The 19,416-nt window shown below is 43.8% G+C and overlaps 1 protein-coding gene across 1 annotated transcript in view; it reads right to left on the reverse strand.

Moving 5' to 3' along the window:
• Nucleotides 1-2,072: 2,072 nt before the first annotated feature.
• Nucleotides 2,073-19,416, reverse strand: part of LOC103370626 (E3 ubiquitin-protein ligase HECW1-like) — a gene marked incomplete at its 3' end in the record, with an annotated part of 73,275 nt that continues 55,931 nt past the window's right edge. The window contains exons 9-11 of the mRNA XM_008299745.1: nt 17,666-18,633; nt 11,937-12,516; nt 2,073-2,171 (exon numbers count right to left, since the gene is read on the reverse strand). Coding sequence (XP_008297967.1) covers nt 2,073-2,171; nt 11,937-12,516; nt 17,666-18,633 — 1,647 coding nt within the window. The remainder of the gene's footprint in view (nt 2,172-11,936; nt 12,517-17,665; nt 18,634-19,416) is intronic.

Below are 19,416 nucleotides of genomic sequence, written 5' to 3' on the forward strand. Positions count from 1 at the left end.
AAAAAGCCGGTCTTCGAGGTAAGCTTGTCTGCAATACGGGAGTCTCTATATCCCATAGTGAGGTACCGAAACGAATGTTGAAAGAGAACTTTAGGTTAAGAAGTTAACCCCGGTTCTCTGAAACATGAGTGAGGTATCTCTCCGGACCACCCTCCTTGCTTGGAGCGAGGAAGAGGTGTGCTTACTAAGACTGGGGAGATGACGTGAACGTCAGGCTCTTATAGCAGGAGGAGGTCCCTGCCTGAGGGAGCCGACGTCACGTCCGTCTGCCAGTCAGGACTGGCGTAGTGTAATAGTGCTTCTGGGAACAAGCGCAGGAGGCGTGTCCCATAGTGAGATACCTCACTCATGTTTCAGAGAACCGGGGTTAACTTCTTAACCTAAAGTTACGTGCAGTGAGGACAGCACAAGTTGAACCTAAGTAATGTGAAAATGTCAACCTGTTATGGGGGCACTATTATAGCAAAACTATTTGTCAATGCGAATGGAGAGTTGTCTGTCTGTATCTCAATCCGTTCGTCTGTAGTGAGATTTGTCAATGTGTAAAAGAAGCTGTCAGTGCGAACCGGAATTTGTCTGTCTGTAATTAGGTGCAGTCTGAAAAAACTGAAGACTGCAACAACATACATGGTCTTTACAAGAGTATGTTAGTTCCAGTGATGTGCGGTGAGGTTCATGGCTGGTGAGGCACTGACTTCATCAGAATCTGATTTACAAATATATGCACTCTATACAGTAGCATATTTACCATTTGATTGGCAGCAGTTTATGGGTTATGTTTCATATCTGCATTCTTTACATATACAAGCTGTAGCCCACAAAACGCATGTTTCTTTTTTTTTTCCAAGTTATTGCGGTCTTACCTTTACCTTTAAATGAAGTCCATGCTCCGCTCCTTCTGGACATCCGTTACTTTTTTGTAAAAGTCTCCTGATCTTCCTTCGCTGCACTTGACTTGCTAACTGTATACCGTACCTAGTCTAGCTTGTTGTCACTTAGTCTGCAGCCACGGAGTCACAAGAAGCATGTCTGGGATCAGAGCGCCCCCTGCCATGAGACAAGAGAACTGCCTGCCTCACTAAGAACCTCTTCTCAGCCGTTTATGATCGCTCAGCACACGAAACACGTTACACACATACAGTTGGTAACAAAAAACACTGTACATCATAATATACATCAGCTGAACTATGGAAAAACAGATCATATATTAAATGTGTTTGAACCATGTTATTGGCAACATACAGACAGCAGCACGCTGTCACTGCATGGCAGCCAGCGTAGGTTGCGAGGGATTGCGCAATCCAAGTGAGGCTGAGCTCACTGCTGCCACACTTGGTTTGCGCAATCCCTCACTTCGCTGGCTGCCATGCAGTGACAGCCTACACATGGCAACCAGTGCAGTGAGGGATTGCACAATACAAGGTGAGGCACAGTTCGTTGCTGCTTCACTGGCTTTAAATAATTACTTTATAGTACAAATCACTGGATAAATATAACCATTGAAATTATTTTATCATTATATTTTTCTTTCTTCCCGTGATGTCAGCCTACCTTGACCGCATGTGTTGTTCCTTTCTGAGGGGTCAGTGACATGAGTGACATGTTCACCAGCACAACCACTTGAGATTCACACATTGTGGAAAATACACTTGTTCTATTTCCCAGTGTGAGATGGGAGGATGGTGTGTGTTGAATGACAGAGCAAGGCAGGTTTTGGTAGAGGTCGCTTGCAAATTTACTTTTTATATCAAGCAGCAAAAATGTTGTAGCATGATACATTTAAATGAATTTGCCTTACTTCACATTGCACTTCCTGTGATGTGATTATTGCAAATGCACACATCAGTGTGAAAGCTGAAACGGTATATCGTTGAGCCTGAGTATACAGATGTACATTTAAAGCTTAAGGAGGGTGCAGGGAGGGAGAATGAGATAATGAAAACAAACACAGGAGAGATGAATGTGTTTGAAAAGCATAAAGGGCAGCATGCACAGATCAGTGGCCACAGACACAGCACACCAAAGGGTTAGGATGAGACTCCAGAGTAAGACTGGGAGATGATGGTTCTTACTTGGAGGTAAGGCTTGGTCAGTGGCAGCAGGAAAATGGTTTAGGTCATGGCTGGGTCGCAGGACTGGAAGATGGCCAACAGGTTGGGAGAAGCCTGAGCCTACGGGACATCAGAGAGACAGTATGGGATACATTACCATAAGTGTTACCCTATGGGGATAGCCTATACCAGCTATCAGACTAAGAAAACACAGCTGGAAACACAGCTGGAACTCCCAGTTGGTTTGAGTATACTATTAAACACTGGACAACTGAGGCGCAGTTTATTTAGAAATCTGAAGAGGAAATATTTGAAGTATACTGGTACGGAACATAATCCGGACTTTTGCAGAATTAACCGATACCAATATTCTGTCCACTGATAGGTTTGATCAACTGTGTTACCATGAGGACCAACTGATTTTCAGAGTACTCATTTGTGAACTGCACAGTCACTGACTGCTAGCAGTCTCGTCTGAATTAGACTCTGACAGCTTTTCCATCAGCCATTAAAATACTATTTGTGACCGAGTGTGTAATTCAGATGAAGGAAAATGCGTGCTAATGCAAAGTGGAAGTATATACAACATGCTTTGAGATGGAGATGCTAAGATCAGCTGGAGTCAGCTTTAGTGAAATGTAATCCAGACAATGTCATTACATTACTGAAGAAGCATTTCCCCCACTGGGAAAAAGCATTATCACTAAGCCATAAAGAGTGTTGTAACAGGTTAAATGTGTTCAATATAAGCAGATGCACGATTGCAAAAGGCAGCAACATCAGCACTTTCACAACAGGTAGGATTGTGGAAGAAGATATCACAGTGCATGCACAAATATGATTGAAATATCTTTAAGCCAAAACAACTGCAGTGATGTTGGACTTGCAACAACTCCAACACAACTGCAGCAAAAACATCCACTCTGCCTTACATTAGAGAGCAGAAGAAGAAGAAATGCAGAACTGCAAGCCATGGAGTAAGAACACCAGCAACTACAAGGCACAGAAACATTAGCTGTACATGCAAAGCCCCAGTGAGACAGTCTTCTATCATCTAGACAGATCTGGATGAATGACTCTGTGTGATCACCGTTCAAGGGATACTCGGGGTGCAACGATACACAAAATTGAGGATTCGGTTTGATACGTTTTTGTCACGGTTCGATACTTCTTTGATACAAAAAAGAGAAATTTCCCTGCCTTTTCTTTTTTTTACTTGTTTTTGAAAAAAACAATTTATCTGATGGAAAAAATCACCCATCTTCTGTAGTGATTTCTTAGCAGCAGAGTATATAATACAAATAAATTGCACCTTACAAAATAAATCTATAGGATGCCCATCTTCTGGGGTATATTCTCAGCAGCATATTAAACAAAAACAGCCATCCATTATCTATACATTGCTTAATCCTCACGAGGGTCGCGGGGAGGCTGGAGCCGATCTCAGCTGACTTAGGGTGAAGGCAGAGGACACCCTGGACAGGTCGCCAGTCTATCGCAGGGCTATACTTAGAGACAGACAACCAAGCACACTGACATTCACACCTATGGACAATTCAGAATCACCAATTAACCTAAACATGTTTTTAGACTGTGTGGTACGAAGCCAGAGAACCTGGGGCCTCATTTATCATCAGTGCGTCAAAAAGGTTCTAAATTCTGTCGTACACATGAAATTTAGAGTGTGCGTAAGTACAAAAAAATCTGGATTTATCAAACGTGCATGCAGGGGTCGTACGTCAGTGATGATAAATCCCACTTATTCTTAACCTCCGTGCTCGTGCACGTTGCCTTCGGAAACACCTCAAAACAACCATATACGCAACAACACACCTCTTTATAAGCAGGTGCAGATTTATTTTTTTCCCCACCTGTCGTCATCATCGTGGCAAAAAGGGCGAAAAAGAGCAACTTTTCTGAAACTGAAATCAAGGTAATTGTCAACAAGGTTGAAGCAAACCAGAAAATATTGTATGGTGCGTGAAATGTTGGGATAAGCAGTGAAAGAAAAAATGCTGCATGGGACAAGATAACCACCGCAGCTATTTCTGTTGGGTCAGAAGAGATTGCCGGCAAAATTGGTGGTTTGACGTGAAGCTCAGTGCCAAAAAAACGCATCACAGTCCATGAAAGACAAATGACTGCAACTGGAGGAGGACGAATTAATACTGAACGTTCACCCAGTGGATAACCCTGATCACCTAGAGATGAGATGTTTTAATAACCAAACTAAGTCCAGCAAAAACATTTCAACTCTTTGTAACACTCACCAGTAAGCCAGCTATTTTCTACAGCTCCTGCTTGGAGACCCACAGAACTGTTCTGCTTAATGAATGAGTCATGTGTTCCTCCAAGCCACCGTGCAACAAATGCGCATCGCAAATAATCTGTACGTTGATTGAATGAAATCCTTATCAATTTACAAAATTAAGCTTGTTTAGTGATGCTGCTTTGATTGCTATGTGGGTGCAGTCTATGGCTCTACTTATGTTTGGGAATCCAGTGATGGCGTTAAGTCCCTGTTTGATTTGGGCTCATTGGTGATGACTGTAAGGGAACTGGATGTAGGCTGGGGCCAGGGGAGTTATGGCGTCCACCACTGCCAGCTTGATCCTGCTCAGTGGTGGCTGGGAAATGCCGCATATGTCTCCAACCTCACGCTGGAATGTGCCGGTGGTCAAAATCCCTTGATGCTTTCTATTTGTAGTTTAACTATTCTACCGCTAGATTATGTGCATAAGCTCTATGACTGTCATTAATGACTGTCTAAATGACTCAGGTAAAGTTTGGACCATGTCTGCTGCTTGTTGTTTTTGTCTGGTTCCACTTGTTTTCACACCGGAGTGATGTTGGCGTAATTGCGTGTTCATGTTTGCTGTATTTCCACCGACGTAGTTTAGCATCGTGTTACACCTGTGACATACTGGTGTATTTTTGTCCATGACGCTCTTTCCATCAGGGTCATACTTAACACCAAAACCAAAGTAGTCCCAGGCGTGAGATCTGAAGGACGGTGGAGGGTCTTCGAAAACAATTAAAGCATTAGCCATGTTGCAACAAGCTAGCCTCACATGTATTCTCAGCAGCTTGGACTGAATGAGTGGGGGAGATGCGCGCACTCAGTGGATCTGCGCTCAACAATGCAGCCCGGAGTAGTCGAGCGCAGATCCACTGAGGTTAGCACAGAGCACTTCATGAGAAGTTGATTAAAAAAAAGAAGGAAATTGCGTATTGTTCGATTAATAGGGCGTACCGAAGTGAGACCACTGTATCAAATGGTTCAATACATATACATGTATTGTTGCACCCCTAAGGGATACAAAACCTTCAAGAGAGAACTGGCTCAAGTTGTCCATATCAAACACTAAGGTCAGTCAGCCATCACCCACAAACACACTGTACCATCCACCTTTAATGAACCTGACAATTCTGCAATACTACACACACCACTCAGTTTCATGTATATAGAAACAAAAATGTCGCAATCAAACAGTTTAGGTAAAATAAATTGTCTACAGTGAAAACCACTGTAACTAATCTAGAGAGATTAGAATGACATTTCTGTGACAACTAATGTCACGACTGACATTACTATAACCAGGTAAAAGTACAATATATAGTGATCCTAAATGTTTTAGTAGAAGGCAACTAGACTTCTCTTTTTGGAATTTGTTTTACCTCTCATCCAAGAGGCTTCTTCCGTTCTAAGTGAGAAAGTGACAAGATCCAGGTATTTATTCTCAACCCCAAATCACCCAGCAGATGGCATGTTATTGACTCAAGACTGACATTCCTCAAGGTGTGAATGGTTGTGAAACTGCCTGGGGAGGGATGAATTAAAGTGTTAATGCTGAGGAAACTGTCTGGGAATGGACCCCAAGGCTACATTAAAAGTTCCTGAAAAGTGGTTTCATAGACCTCTTCCTCTGTTTAGCAATGTCTGCTGTCATTAAGCCTCTTCAAAAACAGAGTAGTCTTGATGCCACAGTACTGAGCAACTACTGGCCCATATCAAACCTGCCATTTTTAGGTAAAGTCCTAGAAAAAGTTGTAAACTAACAAACAAGTGATATTTGCCTAAACTCAGTAGCAGGTAGGGTCTTCGTCTTGCTGGACCTGAGCGCTGCCTTTGACACAGTGGACCATGTGACCTTACTATACAGGTTGGAAAATTGGGTGGGAATCTCTGGTACTGCTCTAGCGCGGTTTCAACCTATCTCGAAGACAGGATGTACTTTGTTGAAATTGGGAACTGTGTCTTAGACCGAATGGCTGTGACCTGTGGGGTTCCTCAGGGGTCGATCCTGGGACCCCTCTTGTTCAATTTGTATATGTTTTCATGAGGTCAGCTGAGCAATAATGTGTCCCACCAAAATTATGCAGATGACACTCACAGTGAATCTACAGGCCCATGTTTACCTGCCGTCAGTGACACATAGATCTGTTGCTGCATTGAACGGATCAGTGTGTGGATGCAAAACAACTTTCTCCAGCTAAACTCAGACAAGACTGAAATCATTGTCTTTGGCCCACAGAAAAAAGAGAAAGTGTCAACAGTCACCTTGAGACTCTTGAAATCTAGGGCGTAATATTGGACTTAGACCCAAAACTTTAACAGCCACAATAAGTCAATTACATCAGTCTTAGAGAGACGAATGCATGCATTTGTCTCTAGCAGGTTAGACTACTGTAACGGCCTGCTCACTGGTCTCTTTAAACGAGCTGTAAGACGGCTGCAGTATATCCAGAATACTGCTGCTCGAGTCCTGACTAGAACCAGGAAGTACAACCATATTAGTTCAGTGCTCAAGTCTCTGCACTGGCTTCTTGTTGCTCAGAGAACTATATTTAAAACAGCTTTGCCTGTGTGCAAGTCTCTTGATGGTCGAGCACCAAAGTACATCTCTGACATGTTAGTGCCATATAAACCATGTTGGGCTCTGAGAACCTCAGGGAGTGGTCTCCTGCTGGCGCCCAGTGTCAGGACTAAAACACAGTGAGGCTGCGTTCCAATTTTATGCAGCTAAAATCTGGAACTGTCTTTCAGAAGATGTGAGACAGGCCTTAACTCTGACAATGTTCAAATCCAGGCTCAAAACAGTTCTATTTAGTTGTGCATATGACAGCTGAAAGTATTTTATCTGTACTCTTTGTTGTGTTGCTGTGAAGCATTTTGAATTGCCTCGAGTAACAGTTGTGCTATACCAATAAACCTGCCTCTGCCTTGCTTTGCCTTGTTCCAGTTCAGTGTAGCTGGCTTCACTCCTCTCTCAAACAACCTGTCTTCTCTGTCCAGAATATGGATACTACTGTCCCTCATCCTTCAGATGCTGAGCACTTACAGTCACCATGACCTGGGTGACTGAGAATCTACAAAGACACAGCATACAGCAGTTCTGATTTAAATATGAGAAAAAGTAAATTAATTGAAGACACTGTTTTTCTCTCTGAACTTGCAGCAGTTTTCGTGAGTTGACCTGCCTTCAGAAGGTGATAAGTCAAGTTTCAGGTATTGGAGGCTATGTGCTTGTTGGGCTGTCGTTCATGATTGATCAGACAGATGATCACAAATACATCCATCCATCCATCTGTAGGATATGAACAGATACAGCTGCCCAAAAGACACAGAATTATCCTGCAGGTCACAGGGTCATGTAAATCAGCTTCGCAGACTCGGGGGAGCCGAAGCCAGGACAAGCAGAGCTCACTTGGAAATTCCCTTATCACACCTATCAGAGCTTCAGAGGATCTAACACAAAGAAGCTTCTGGGGGAAGACAAAGAAAAACATTCAACCACGCGGACCTTAACAGATGGCCGGGTGCAATGTAGTGCCCCGGGCTTAACGTATTGCTCTGCTGACCCCTCATTTCCTGTGGCATGCAACAACTGAACTTAACAACTGAACTTACGAATGAACAATGGGAAAAAGCACCAGAGGATCTTAATGGGACGCTAGGTCACTTAGTTTAAGTGTTGTTAAATGTTATGGTATATCATATTCTGATAAATACCCCAAAGCTTAATTACAGTTGGATAAGTCTTTCTTTAATTTATCAGCTTGTTATATAATCATATATCCCAAAACTGCATTATCTTTGTAACCGTATGAGATAGATTTATCATGTTTGGATTCTTTGCGAACCGCTAGATATGATATATTTATTTTCAGTAGGTTTAACTTTGTATAATTGAAAGTACATATAGTTCTGAAGGAACATTGTTACTTTCAGAGCAAAACTCTGACCACCTCATGACCACCACAGCCCCTCTGGGAGGGGAGCTCGTTGTGATTGGTCAGTAGTTTTACTATTAAAAGGCATTTCACCCAAAAGACTGCAGATTTTCTGAAGGCCATAGTATCTCCCACTTGGGTCCAATGTTAGCAACTTCAACTGCCACACCCTGATCCAACTCAAGCTGAAGGCCTCGTCTCCCAAGTCCAGACGCTGCTGCACCTGCCAAGGAAACTGCAAGTACCAAGCGTCTGTCTCTAAACGGGTGTTTCATGATTACAATTGGCCTTTCGACCAATATTCCAAATTTAACAGATTATCTGCTGCTTTAGGTGAAAAGACTTTTAAGTCTCCAAGCCACCATTCTGCTCCACATTAGGTTTTTCACACTCATATTCTCAACCAGCATTTCCATCATTGTTTTTATTTTATATTTTATGTTTGTTGTTGTTATTTGTTTGTTTAGTTAGGAATAAATGTTTTTGTGCGTACACAGTTGTTTCCGGTGTTTTCTATAGCTTACTTTCAGTCACTTTACGTATCCGTTCTTTAGTTACCTCAAGCTCTAAGTTAATTCCTTAACTTTATAAAACACTCTTGACTGATCACTAAGAGTAAACAATTTATTAGAATTGTTATGCTGACTCTGAGATTATATCGCTGGACGAATAATTCAAAGGTTGATTTTAATCGTTTTAATTAATGCAATCACTTGCTTTGGTGTGGAAATAAGTATATCTTATTTTCTACCCTACACATCCATTATCTATACACTGCTTAATCCTCACTAGGGTCACAGGGGGGCTGGAGCCTATCCCAGCTGACTTAGGGCGAAGACAGGGGACACCCTGGACAGGTCGCCTATCTGTCGTAGAGCTACACTTAGAGACAGACAACCAAGCACACTCACATTCACACCTACGGACAATCCAGAATCACCAATTAGCCTTAACATCTTTTATTTGGACTGTGGGAGGAAGCCAGAGAACCCGGAGAGAACCCACGTTGCTCAGGGAGAACATGCAAACTCCACGCAGAAAGATCCCAGGTGTCCTCACCAGAACGCGAACCGGCAACCGTCTTGCTGCGGGGCAACGGTGCTAACCACTGAGCCACCTTTCAGCCTATCACAAATACAGCTTAGCAGAAACCACAATTTTAACACAATGGATTGTGAATATCGGACGTGTAGAAAATTACGAATTCTTAAGTGCTGTCACAGTTTTAAAAGCATGCTACAGTGTTTTAAAGCAGCTTTGACAGGACACGGTATGCGCTGTGCTTGCTGTGGGTTTCAGCGATCAGCTGCTGGGAAGTCATGGGTTAGTGAGAAAAATGGAGTTTTCAAAACTTCCAATGGGGCGATGCCACCTTCCTCTCAAGCTGGAAGCTTTCAGTTTGTTGCAAAGACTTTTAACAGCAAAGATGTATTTGTCCCGTGTTAGCGAGCAATAGCACTAGCCTTGCGAGTACGGAGCACTAGTACGGAGCACTCGTTGGCACTTTTATGTAGATAGCGCCAGTTCACAACATATGTCATTTTATAGCACTTCACTGTCCTTGCTATTACAAAGACTTTTCTCCCTGAGTCCTCAATACAACCACTCAGTTGTGACATATAATTCAGGGAATTCAGACAAACACACCACCGGCTTTTTCTCCACCTTGCTCACGCAGCGGCATGTCGTTGTTGTGTGGTGCAAACAATGGGGAAAAAAAATGGATGTCAGAGCACAGCACGTCCTGGAATCACAGGGCAGTGTCCTAGCAGTGCATCATCCTACACCCAGAGCTGCGCTTTGAAATTTATTTCAAAAGCGGAGGAAACCACATGCTCGTTGCAGTCAAAGTTCAACACATTTGAACTTTGACCCCTTGCTATAATGTATGACTGCAAGGCCAATAGAAACGAAGCATCTTGCGTGGCATGCAGGACAAAGTGGAGGAGAAGCTAGTGCTGCTTGTATCTGAATCAGTCTATGGTCTTAATTCCCTGAATTATATGACACAACTTTGCAGTTATATTGCAAATCAGGGAGGAAAGCTTTCGTACCGGCAAGGCTAGTGCGAGTATTTGCTCCATAGTATGGGACAAATACATCTTCACCGTTGAAGTGAAACTGAAACTTCTAGCTTGAGAGAATGGTGGCGTCATCATGCTGGAAGTTTTGAAAACTCTGGCTACTTGTAAAAATACAGTGGAAAGGTGAAGCTGAACTAATCACTTTTGCCCTACAAGTTCTCATAGGTTCAGGATATGGATCTTTCTTGTTTGTTCAAAAATATCCAATGTAAGCAATGATAGAAGATGAAGGGTAAGGGCCTTGAGAGGTTTATCAGTCGGTAGTTACGATTCAGCCACATCGTAGTCAAGCCAAAGGAATTTGTAAATGAGCAGTTTATCAAAGAAAAAAAAGGTCAGTTTCTATATATGTATACTCATTGTTGAGAATGAAATAACACACTCATAAAATGATACACCCCGGGGAAGAAATATTTATATTAAAACAAACAAGAAAAAACAAAAACAAAACCGTATTACAGTATATGATTGCTCCATTTTTACCTTTACTGCCTTATCTTTTTTGACATGAAAAGCACAACTGAGAGTATGACTGAGTTCACGGCCATGACTGGGAAACTGAATTAATGAGAAACTCAGAAAAATAACTCGTCATCATTTACATTTTACAAAGTCAGGCCGCTGACACCATAACAACTTAGATTGAGTTAATCATTTAGCCTTAAATCCCTCCTTTTTTCCAGCAGAGGTGCTACCCAGCACATGCGCACGACCAACACAAATTGTAGCAGCTTTATCAAAAATAAAACTTCACAGAGACACTATGTCTGCAGATGTCATAAACTCCACACTTTGCACAACATAACTCATTCGCTCTCTTGTTTAATCTGCTGCATGTTGGTGTTCAACCAAGGTTACGTCATGCTAGAGGACAAGGAAGATCCAAGTCTTCCTAACACCCACAGCCAAACCTATTTGCATTTAAGATTTAAAAGGGACTCAGCACTCAGCACAGAACTCACACTTGATTGAAGTTTAAATTTGTGAGAAAGCACCATATCTGTGCATCAGCTCCATGGTTTAGATTTTTACCAAAAGGACAAAATAGCATTAAAATTCTAAATAAAAATAAATTGTCTTAGGTGTTTTGTGTATGAGTATGTTTTGATAGAATCAGGAGAAAAAAAAAGAAAAAAGCACTGAAAGAACAATCCTGGCAGGGAGTCTGGCAGTGAGCTGACTGCCTTTCAGAGAGGGGGAATTTGATTTTGTTTCTGCAAGACTGTGTGTGTGTGTGTGTGTGTGGGTGCGTGCGTGCGTGCGTGCGTGCGTGTGACCTACTTTTCTCACAGTCCGTAAGAGCCGTCGCGTAAAATGTACAAATCCAGTACCAGTGTAAAACATAAACATGTATCCAGGACATCAGGACCAGTCACACTATAGGCCATACACAGCAGCTAAAACCAAATGTAGTTATAGTTTTTGGTTATTTCTTTCTACTGACATGGACACATTTTAATCAACCTTCTAACATCATGCTGTTTCTGTGTGTTTTTGCTCCTGTCACATTTTTCCTGTGGGCTCATTTATCACTGTGGTATAGAGTTGAAAAAATGTTGAAACTCACCAATGCTGTTCCTGTCACTGGGCCCGGCCACAGCAGGCTCCCCCTGCTCTCCTCTTCTGGCCTCCTTCCATCTGCCCGTCCTCCTCTCTCCTCCTGCCCCGCCCGCCTCCTGGCCCTCAGGGCTGTGGCCGGCATCAGGTACCGACTCAAAGGCGCTCTCCTCATCTTCATCTTCATCCTGGGAGGAAAACACGGTGCTCCCGGAAAGTCGGTTGCTGTCCACTGAGGAGAGGCGGGTGTGGCTACAGAAGCGGCTCCTCCCCTCGTAGCCCGAGTTGCTGTAGCAGGACGTGCTGTAACAGGAAGTGCTATAGCAGGAGGTGCTATAGCAGGAGGTGTCGCAAAACTCACACTCATTTTCGCCTGGCGGACGGTGAGTGCTGCCACCAACTCTCCTGCCTCCTCCGTTACTGGAATCCCCCTCCTCACTCCCCAGGCAGGAAGGAGAAATCCTCCTGATAGCTGCATGACCTCCTCCACCTCCCTCACCCTCCAGGAGTTGGTTCAGCTCTGACAGGCGTTCAATGGAGAGGCTGCGAGGCAGAGAGCGCCGGCAGCAGGGGCCTGGACACTCTGGAACCTGCCGGAACACACAGACAGAGCTCATTTTATTATTGCATTACAGTGGAAATGGAAGCTGGTCTGGAATGCTCACCTTCAAGATGATATACTGTTACATTTAACCAAGTGTGATTTGGTTACATTTTTTAACAGTTATCAAGGACAAAACAGGACAAAACACAGACATTACATTAAAAGTTCTTCGTGTTTTATGATTAAAATACATTATATAATCTGTTGTTAAACTGTGAAATTGTTTAGTTTTATGGTGGAGAGTTACACGAGAAGCTTGATGCTGCTGTCACATCTGTATGCTAAATGTGCAGTCACCAGCAGATCTTAACCTAGCTACACACTCAAAACAGGGGAACACAGCTACTCTGGCTTTATGTAACTGACACAGAATGGTAAATCAGGAGTACGGTTCACAAAGCAGGTTTAGTGAAAACTCTGAGTCTGTTAACCCTGAAATGAGAGAAACTCTGAGTTTTCGGTGTCACAAAGGGAGGTAACTCAAACCAGAGAAAGAGGGGTAATTCTAGCATGTTTCACAGACCTTGGTAAGTTACATTAGTAATAGACTCTATGAACCAAGCCTGGTCGGGACCAGGTTTTTCTCAATGAACCTTGAGTTTCTCTCTGTCTTCGCCCTCTTTCAGCCACACAGGCTATTTGATTTTCTCATTCATTCAGTCAGTGGACTATATTAGAAGTCCATTTGGTACAGTAAGTGGCAACTTTTTTCATAAACATGGTATGTCTTTTTGATAACGATCCCGTGGATGAAGGTGCAGCATTACTACGCAGAGAATTAAATATTGGTCGGGAGATGGTTATCAGACCGCGCATAGATGTTTTAGCATTTCCAGACAGTCGTTGAGCGACATCGTTTCACATCACAGTCATCATCTACATGTATAACCTAATCCTGTGAGGGTTATGGAATATGTTTTGTGTTTTGTGGGTTTTTCTCTGCCTCCTGTGTTTGTGTCTTGGTGGGCGTGTGTTTTCTCGGCAGGCTGGGCGGAGCCGAAGGAGAGAGGACTTCCTCGCGCTGGCAGGTGCAACTCATCAGCTCATCAGCGGAGCACCTGAAATACAAGCTTCTCACAGATCTCCAGCGCCAGATGATTGTGAATCATCCTTGTGGTGCTGCCAGGCCGCTTAGTTGCTGTCCTTCGCAAAGCATTACAACTAAGTTTAAGTATTTTCGAGTCTCTAGTAAATCGTGTGTATTTGTTTGCCTCCAGCGTTCCCTCTTCGACTCTAGCCTCCAGCGTTTCACGAGCCACACCAGCCGTAACCCTCTCCAGCTTCACCACGGAACCCACCGCAACGAGCACCCTCACAAGAAGTTCTCCTTTCACGAGCACCTGCACTGGGAAAACTTCCACCGGGAAGAAGCACCTCGGGCACCGTCCCCTGAGCACCGTCCCTGCGCGCACCGTCCTCGGATTCCTCCACGCCTCCCTCTCCAGCACTACCTCGGCGGCACTTCCCCCTCCTCGGATCCCAGCACGGACAAACCTCCACCTGCACCCCCCTCGACTGGCACTCCTGCATCTGGTTCCTGCTCCTGGTGACCTCCACTCCTTCACCCTTATTAATAAAACCTTTTTATTATAACCTGTTTCTCCTGCCTCCCCTTTTCGTTCGGGTCCGCCCGCACAGCCACCGTACTCGAGCCGTCACAAATCCATCCTTACATGTGCAACATTACCAACCATTGTCACGCTCTCACATCACAGCAGATATTGTGTGTTGCGCTGCGTTTCTTTGCAAATGGAAGTTTTTGAACAATATCAGAGATGCAGAGCACTTGAGTAAGGCAACTGTATGCAGGGCGGTCAGAAAAGTTTGCCTCGCACTGAAACGGTCTTTACCCATTTTTGACGTCTGCCCTGTACGTAAACCGGTCAGAGTCATCAAGGTGGAGTTACACAGGACTGCAGGTGAATGATGTAGTGATCTGTTAAATTGATCTTAAATTATATTCTGTTAATGACATTGTGCTGCAACCTCAGACTTGAACAACGTTTTTATATTTCATCTTAAGCTGCTGCCAAGTGCGCTTCTCCCCCATGGGAATGCACCTAAATGAAATAGGCTACCATTCAAGCAGTTTTCCCCTGTAATATTATTGTGGGGCTGCAAGGTGGCTCGGTGGTTAGCACCGTTGCCTTGCAGAAAGAAGGTCGCCGGTTCGTGTATTGGTGAGGACATGGGGATCTTTCTACGTGGAGTTTTCATGTTCTCTCCGGGTTCTCCAGCTTCCTTCCATTCAGTCCATAAATATGTTGAAGCTAATTGGTGATTCTAAATTGTGAAAGTGAGTGTGCTTGGTTGTCTGTCTCTAAGTGTAGCCCTGCAATAGATTGGTGACCTATCAAGGGTATCCCCTGACTTCACCCTAAGTCAGCTGGGATAGGCTCCAGCCCCACTGCGACCCTAGTGAGGATTAAGATGGATGCTGGATGATGGATGTTGGATGATTAAGATGTATAGATGGATGGATATTATTGCAAAGGACGACATTTAAACTTATGCATTGACCTGAGCAGCAATGTTCACCACGCCGTCTCCCTCTGCTTTGCAGCTGCAGCAGTGTTGCACTTCTTTTTAAAAACGTGTTCAAACTCGTCGTATGAGCACATTAACATTTCTAATTCCAGTGTGGTGAAAAACGCAGCCCTCCGCTTCCCCGTTGCCATGGTGACTCGTCAAATTGGTTGATGCTGGCTTTTTCTAGCTGCGGTGCACGCGCTTAACTCCAGGTAAAACCACTCCGAGTTGATTAAACTAACTCAAATACGCTGTTGGGGAACTGGAAACTCAGAGTTTCCTATCTCAGAGTAGAGTAACTCACAGTTTGTTGAACCTGCTTTGTGAAATGGACCCCTGCATAGAAAGTATACCTGTAGACAAAGCAAAATACTAAAAACAGGCCCCCTTTATAAACACGGTGACTTTTCAAATATAATAAAATAAACAAAAATAAAATATGCAAAAGTCAAAGGATAAACAGGATAAACAAATTTGAAACAAATATGTATAAAAATATTAACATTTTTAGCTTCTCAGATTGTGTAGAAGGGTGTTTATCAACTGTACTTGTATAGCCCTCAACAAGAAAACAAGTTTCTACATACAGCATCTCTCAAAAGTATTCCATCAACCTATTTCAATGGCTCTAGCATTCAGTAAATTAATTTGGTGTTTGACCAAAGTCTGAATTCTGCCTTGCACATCTTTAACATTACTCTAATATCTGATACTCACTGATTCTTTTCTTCCCTGAAACCTGGGTATCTAAAACAGAGATGTGCTAGACAGTAAGCCTTATTTATTCACTTACCGTTTCTGTTTAGTTATTTTTATCATTCATAAGCAATGGCAGTGTCATCAAGGTGTAGCAACATATGATCTTGTTGCCTTCTGGACAGTTTGCAATGACACAAAATACATAAACAAAAACTAAAATAATTAAGGATGATTATGATTATGGTTACATTGAGAACCAGTGGACACGAGTGCGGACAAACAGAAAGGTGGCACCAGTTGATTCTCCAAAGTGTCCTTGACCAAGGAGCTGGGTAAAAGCTGAAGTGCTGCATGGTGGCCGCCCACTGCTCTTTATACTTTGGATGGATTGAATGCTGACAACAAATTTCCCAATGAGGCTCAATAAATCACAATTTATCTGCCTAAATCAGACAGCTCACAGAGAATACTGTTCAAATAGGAGAGTATAAAAACATGCTTTCTAGGTACGTATTGGCACACAAAACCCATCTCAGCTTTGGGGTTAATGTTCAGTACCATCTTGGTACAACAGGGAGTTAAAAAAACAAAACAAATTAAAGCTGCAAGCAGCGTTGGATGGGCCCTTGCACTTCCGCACGTGTGACAGCTATCTCCCCCCTCCTCTCTCACACACACATTCTCAGGACTCTTCCAGACACAGAAACTCCTACTCATCTCTGACACACACACACACACACACACACACACACACACACACACACACACACATACACACACACAGCACACTAACTACACAAGTGACCCACTACCTCACTCAGCCTTTACAAAGTTGGGACTTCTGACTGCAGTTTCGTTGTGTGTACAGAAGCATATGCATGATGACAATCAAAGGATTGTGATTGTGACTGAGGCAGAGTGCAGCATGCAGAGGACAAGGAGACAGCACTTGCTCTTTCATGGCAAAGCATCAAAGTTCAGAGGGCCGCCACGGACACGACGTAAATTCACAATTTTTGGTACAAGTCACCATCAACATCTAAAGGCTCATATCACCGCATTTGAGGACAATACGGTCAACCGGCTAATTATAGCACATGAAAGTGTAAAACACCTTCTTTTCTATTGCCAGCAGGTGGCGCTATGACTGTGAATGGATGTTGGCATATGGGTTTCATTAGGGCAGGACTGTGATCAAGTATGTAAAGTTTAAGGCAGATTGGAGCGTGTACAGGGTCGTTAGACACGCTTCATTTTTAATAGCGAATCATCACAATTCAGATGGCCACGCCCTCAGACTTTTGCGGAGCGTTTTAAGAACTTTTAATCACCAAGCCCTGTTGTATGTGCTGGCCAAATTTGAGGAGTGTAGGAGTTAACCCCTAGGAGAAGTTCACTCTCGAAAATGACAAAAATCACCAAAAATTACACAGTTATTTCAAAATGGCGGACTTCCTGTTGAGTTTACGGTACGGGTCCAAGAGGCTTTTTTGTGCGTCCCGATGTGTTACATATGCCTACGAATTTTTGTAAACGTCGGTTAAATGTCCTGCGGGGGCTATTGGATAAATTGCTGCAGGGGGCGCTATAGAGCCTTTTTGCCAAACAGACACACGTTGTCTGACCCCTGACCAGTTGTCTGTCCCACAGTGGTCAGACATTTTATATTTTTGGAAACCAGCTTTGCGACAACTAAAAAAAAAAAAAAAAGGTTTCCACTCTGTACATTTTCTCTTTCTTACATGTTTCTGTTAAATCAGACCTGTTCCTGTGTTAGCTTCTGGTGTAAAAACATGATTTAACTCAGTTACAGTTTAAGATTTGAGTTTAAGATTTAAAATTTAACAGTTACAAGCAATAAGAAAATTGAAACTTACATTTTAGTTACCAGCCATCACTGGTCCTACCTGAGAGGGAGACAGGGTTGTATCCTCCTCTTCCTCATCCTCCTGCCCTTCCTCGTCTTTAGAGGTTTTAAGAGTTGGTGATGTGGCGTTGGTGTCTAGAGTAGTGCTTGTGTTATCTCCCTCCCTGGTCTGCTCCTCGTCCTGGCTGGGAGCTCTATTTTGGGCTGATGGGAGGCTGTGAAGAAGGTGGTGAATTCGGATATAGTGAGATCGTGGCGTCTCCGGCTCGCCGCAGGCAGATGCAATCACCGTCTCCAGCTCAGACACTGGGAGAGAGCAGGGGCGGTTTTTACGGCGTGAGGGAGCATTTGAGTTGTAAATTGAGAAGAGAGACTGGCAGGAGTAGGGGTCACAACTTCTTTCTCCTCCCTCTGTCGCCTCCGGCGTGGCCCCTTCAGCTGGGTCTACATGGGCCTCCTGGGATACAGTGTTTTCCTCTGCGGGAGCCTCCACAGCAGTGGCTCCGTCGTGTATAACCACTACTCCAGGACTGTCAGAGTCTGGCTCAGACTGCATTTCATTTCCACCCTCTTTTCCCTCCACTGTCAGCGCCTCCTCAGCTTGTGCTGCAGACTCCGCTGTTCCCTCCTGTTGCCTCTCCTCCCTTGCCCCCTCTTCTCCCCCGACTCCATTGCTCTCTTCCTGCTGTTCAACTGAGACACCCTCCTCCTGATCCATCTGGGGTTCAGCAGTTGGGGGTTCCTCCCTTACTGTGCTCTCCTCCTCCACAGCTCCTTGCTCTGTCTCTGCCACCTCCTCTACCTCAGTCTTCTCAGCGACTTGGACTTCCACAGGTGGGGAGGCTGCTGGCACTGAGGTCTCAGGTTTAGAAGGTGCATCCAAGGGGAGATCGGGCATGTCAGGGCCTACGCTCAGTGTGTCATCATCAGGAGCATCAGCAGGGTGGTTGGCATCAGCCTGACCCGCTGGGCAGGCTGGCTCTATTACTAAGGAGACCTCCTCGTCATCTATAGAGAACACACAAAAAAACAAATATATACGTGTTTTAACCAGTGTTCAACAAACTCTCTTTTGTAGTTACTGTCTTCAAACTGGGTTCTATTATCCACAGTGCGGCATTCCTAACATTGGAAGTGGAAGTTCATGAGCTGCGTTTTAAAAGAGCGCTTTCAGAATTTTAGCAGTGCACTCTGGTGCACTTCAGTGCATTGCTGGACTGGAATAGTCCACATACATAACCCACAAAGCAAGTCAACCACCAGTTCACCACCAGCAGTGTGTTTTGCTAGTCGTGGCGAATGTATCCTGGGGCCTATACCACACAGAAAGTTCAACATATCCAGGATATGTTGTCATTTTCTGGCTTCACTAAACCAAACAACCACAGTCAGACTAAGCAGTCACATGAGGCTGGTTATCTGTTGGTACCATACTCAACAATAATCATAAACAAATATAAGTTGTATAAAAATTATATGCTAAAGGCTAAAAGCAACACAACTGTTGGCAACAAACTGCAGACAGTGCAAATTACTGTATGACGGAATAGGCTGTCAGTACCACATGAGTAGATCTGACTATAATTCCATTTTAATCAACTTGGAGTAGTTTCACCTGGAGTTACGTGCGTGCACCCCAACTATAAAAAGCCAGCATCAATGGAGCCCCGATTCGACGAGTCACCATGGCAACAGGAAAGCGGAGGGCTGCGTTTTTCACCCCACTAGAATTGGAAATTTAATGCGCTCACACAGCGAGTTTGAACATGTTTTTAAAAAGAAGCGCAACAC

This window comes from Stegastes partitus, unplaced genomic scaffold, assembly GCF_000690725.1.
Source record: "Stegastes partitus isolate 25-593 unplaced genomic scaffold, Stegastes_partitus-1.0.2 Scaffold1454, whole genome shotgun sequence".
NCBI lineage: Eukaryota > Metazoa > Chordata > Actinopteri > Pomacentridae > Stegastes > Stegastes partitus.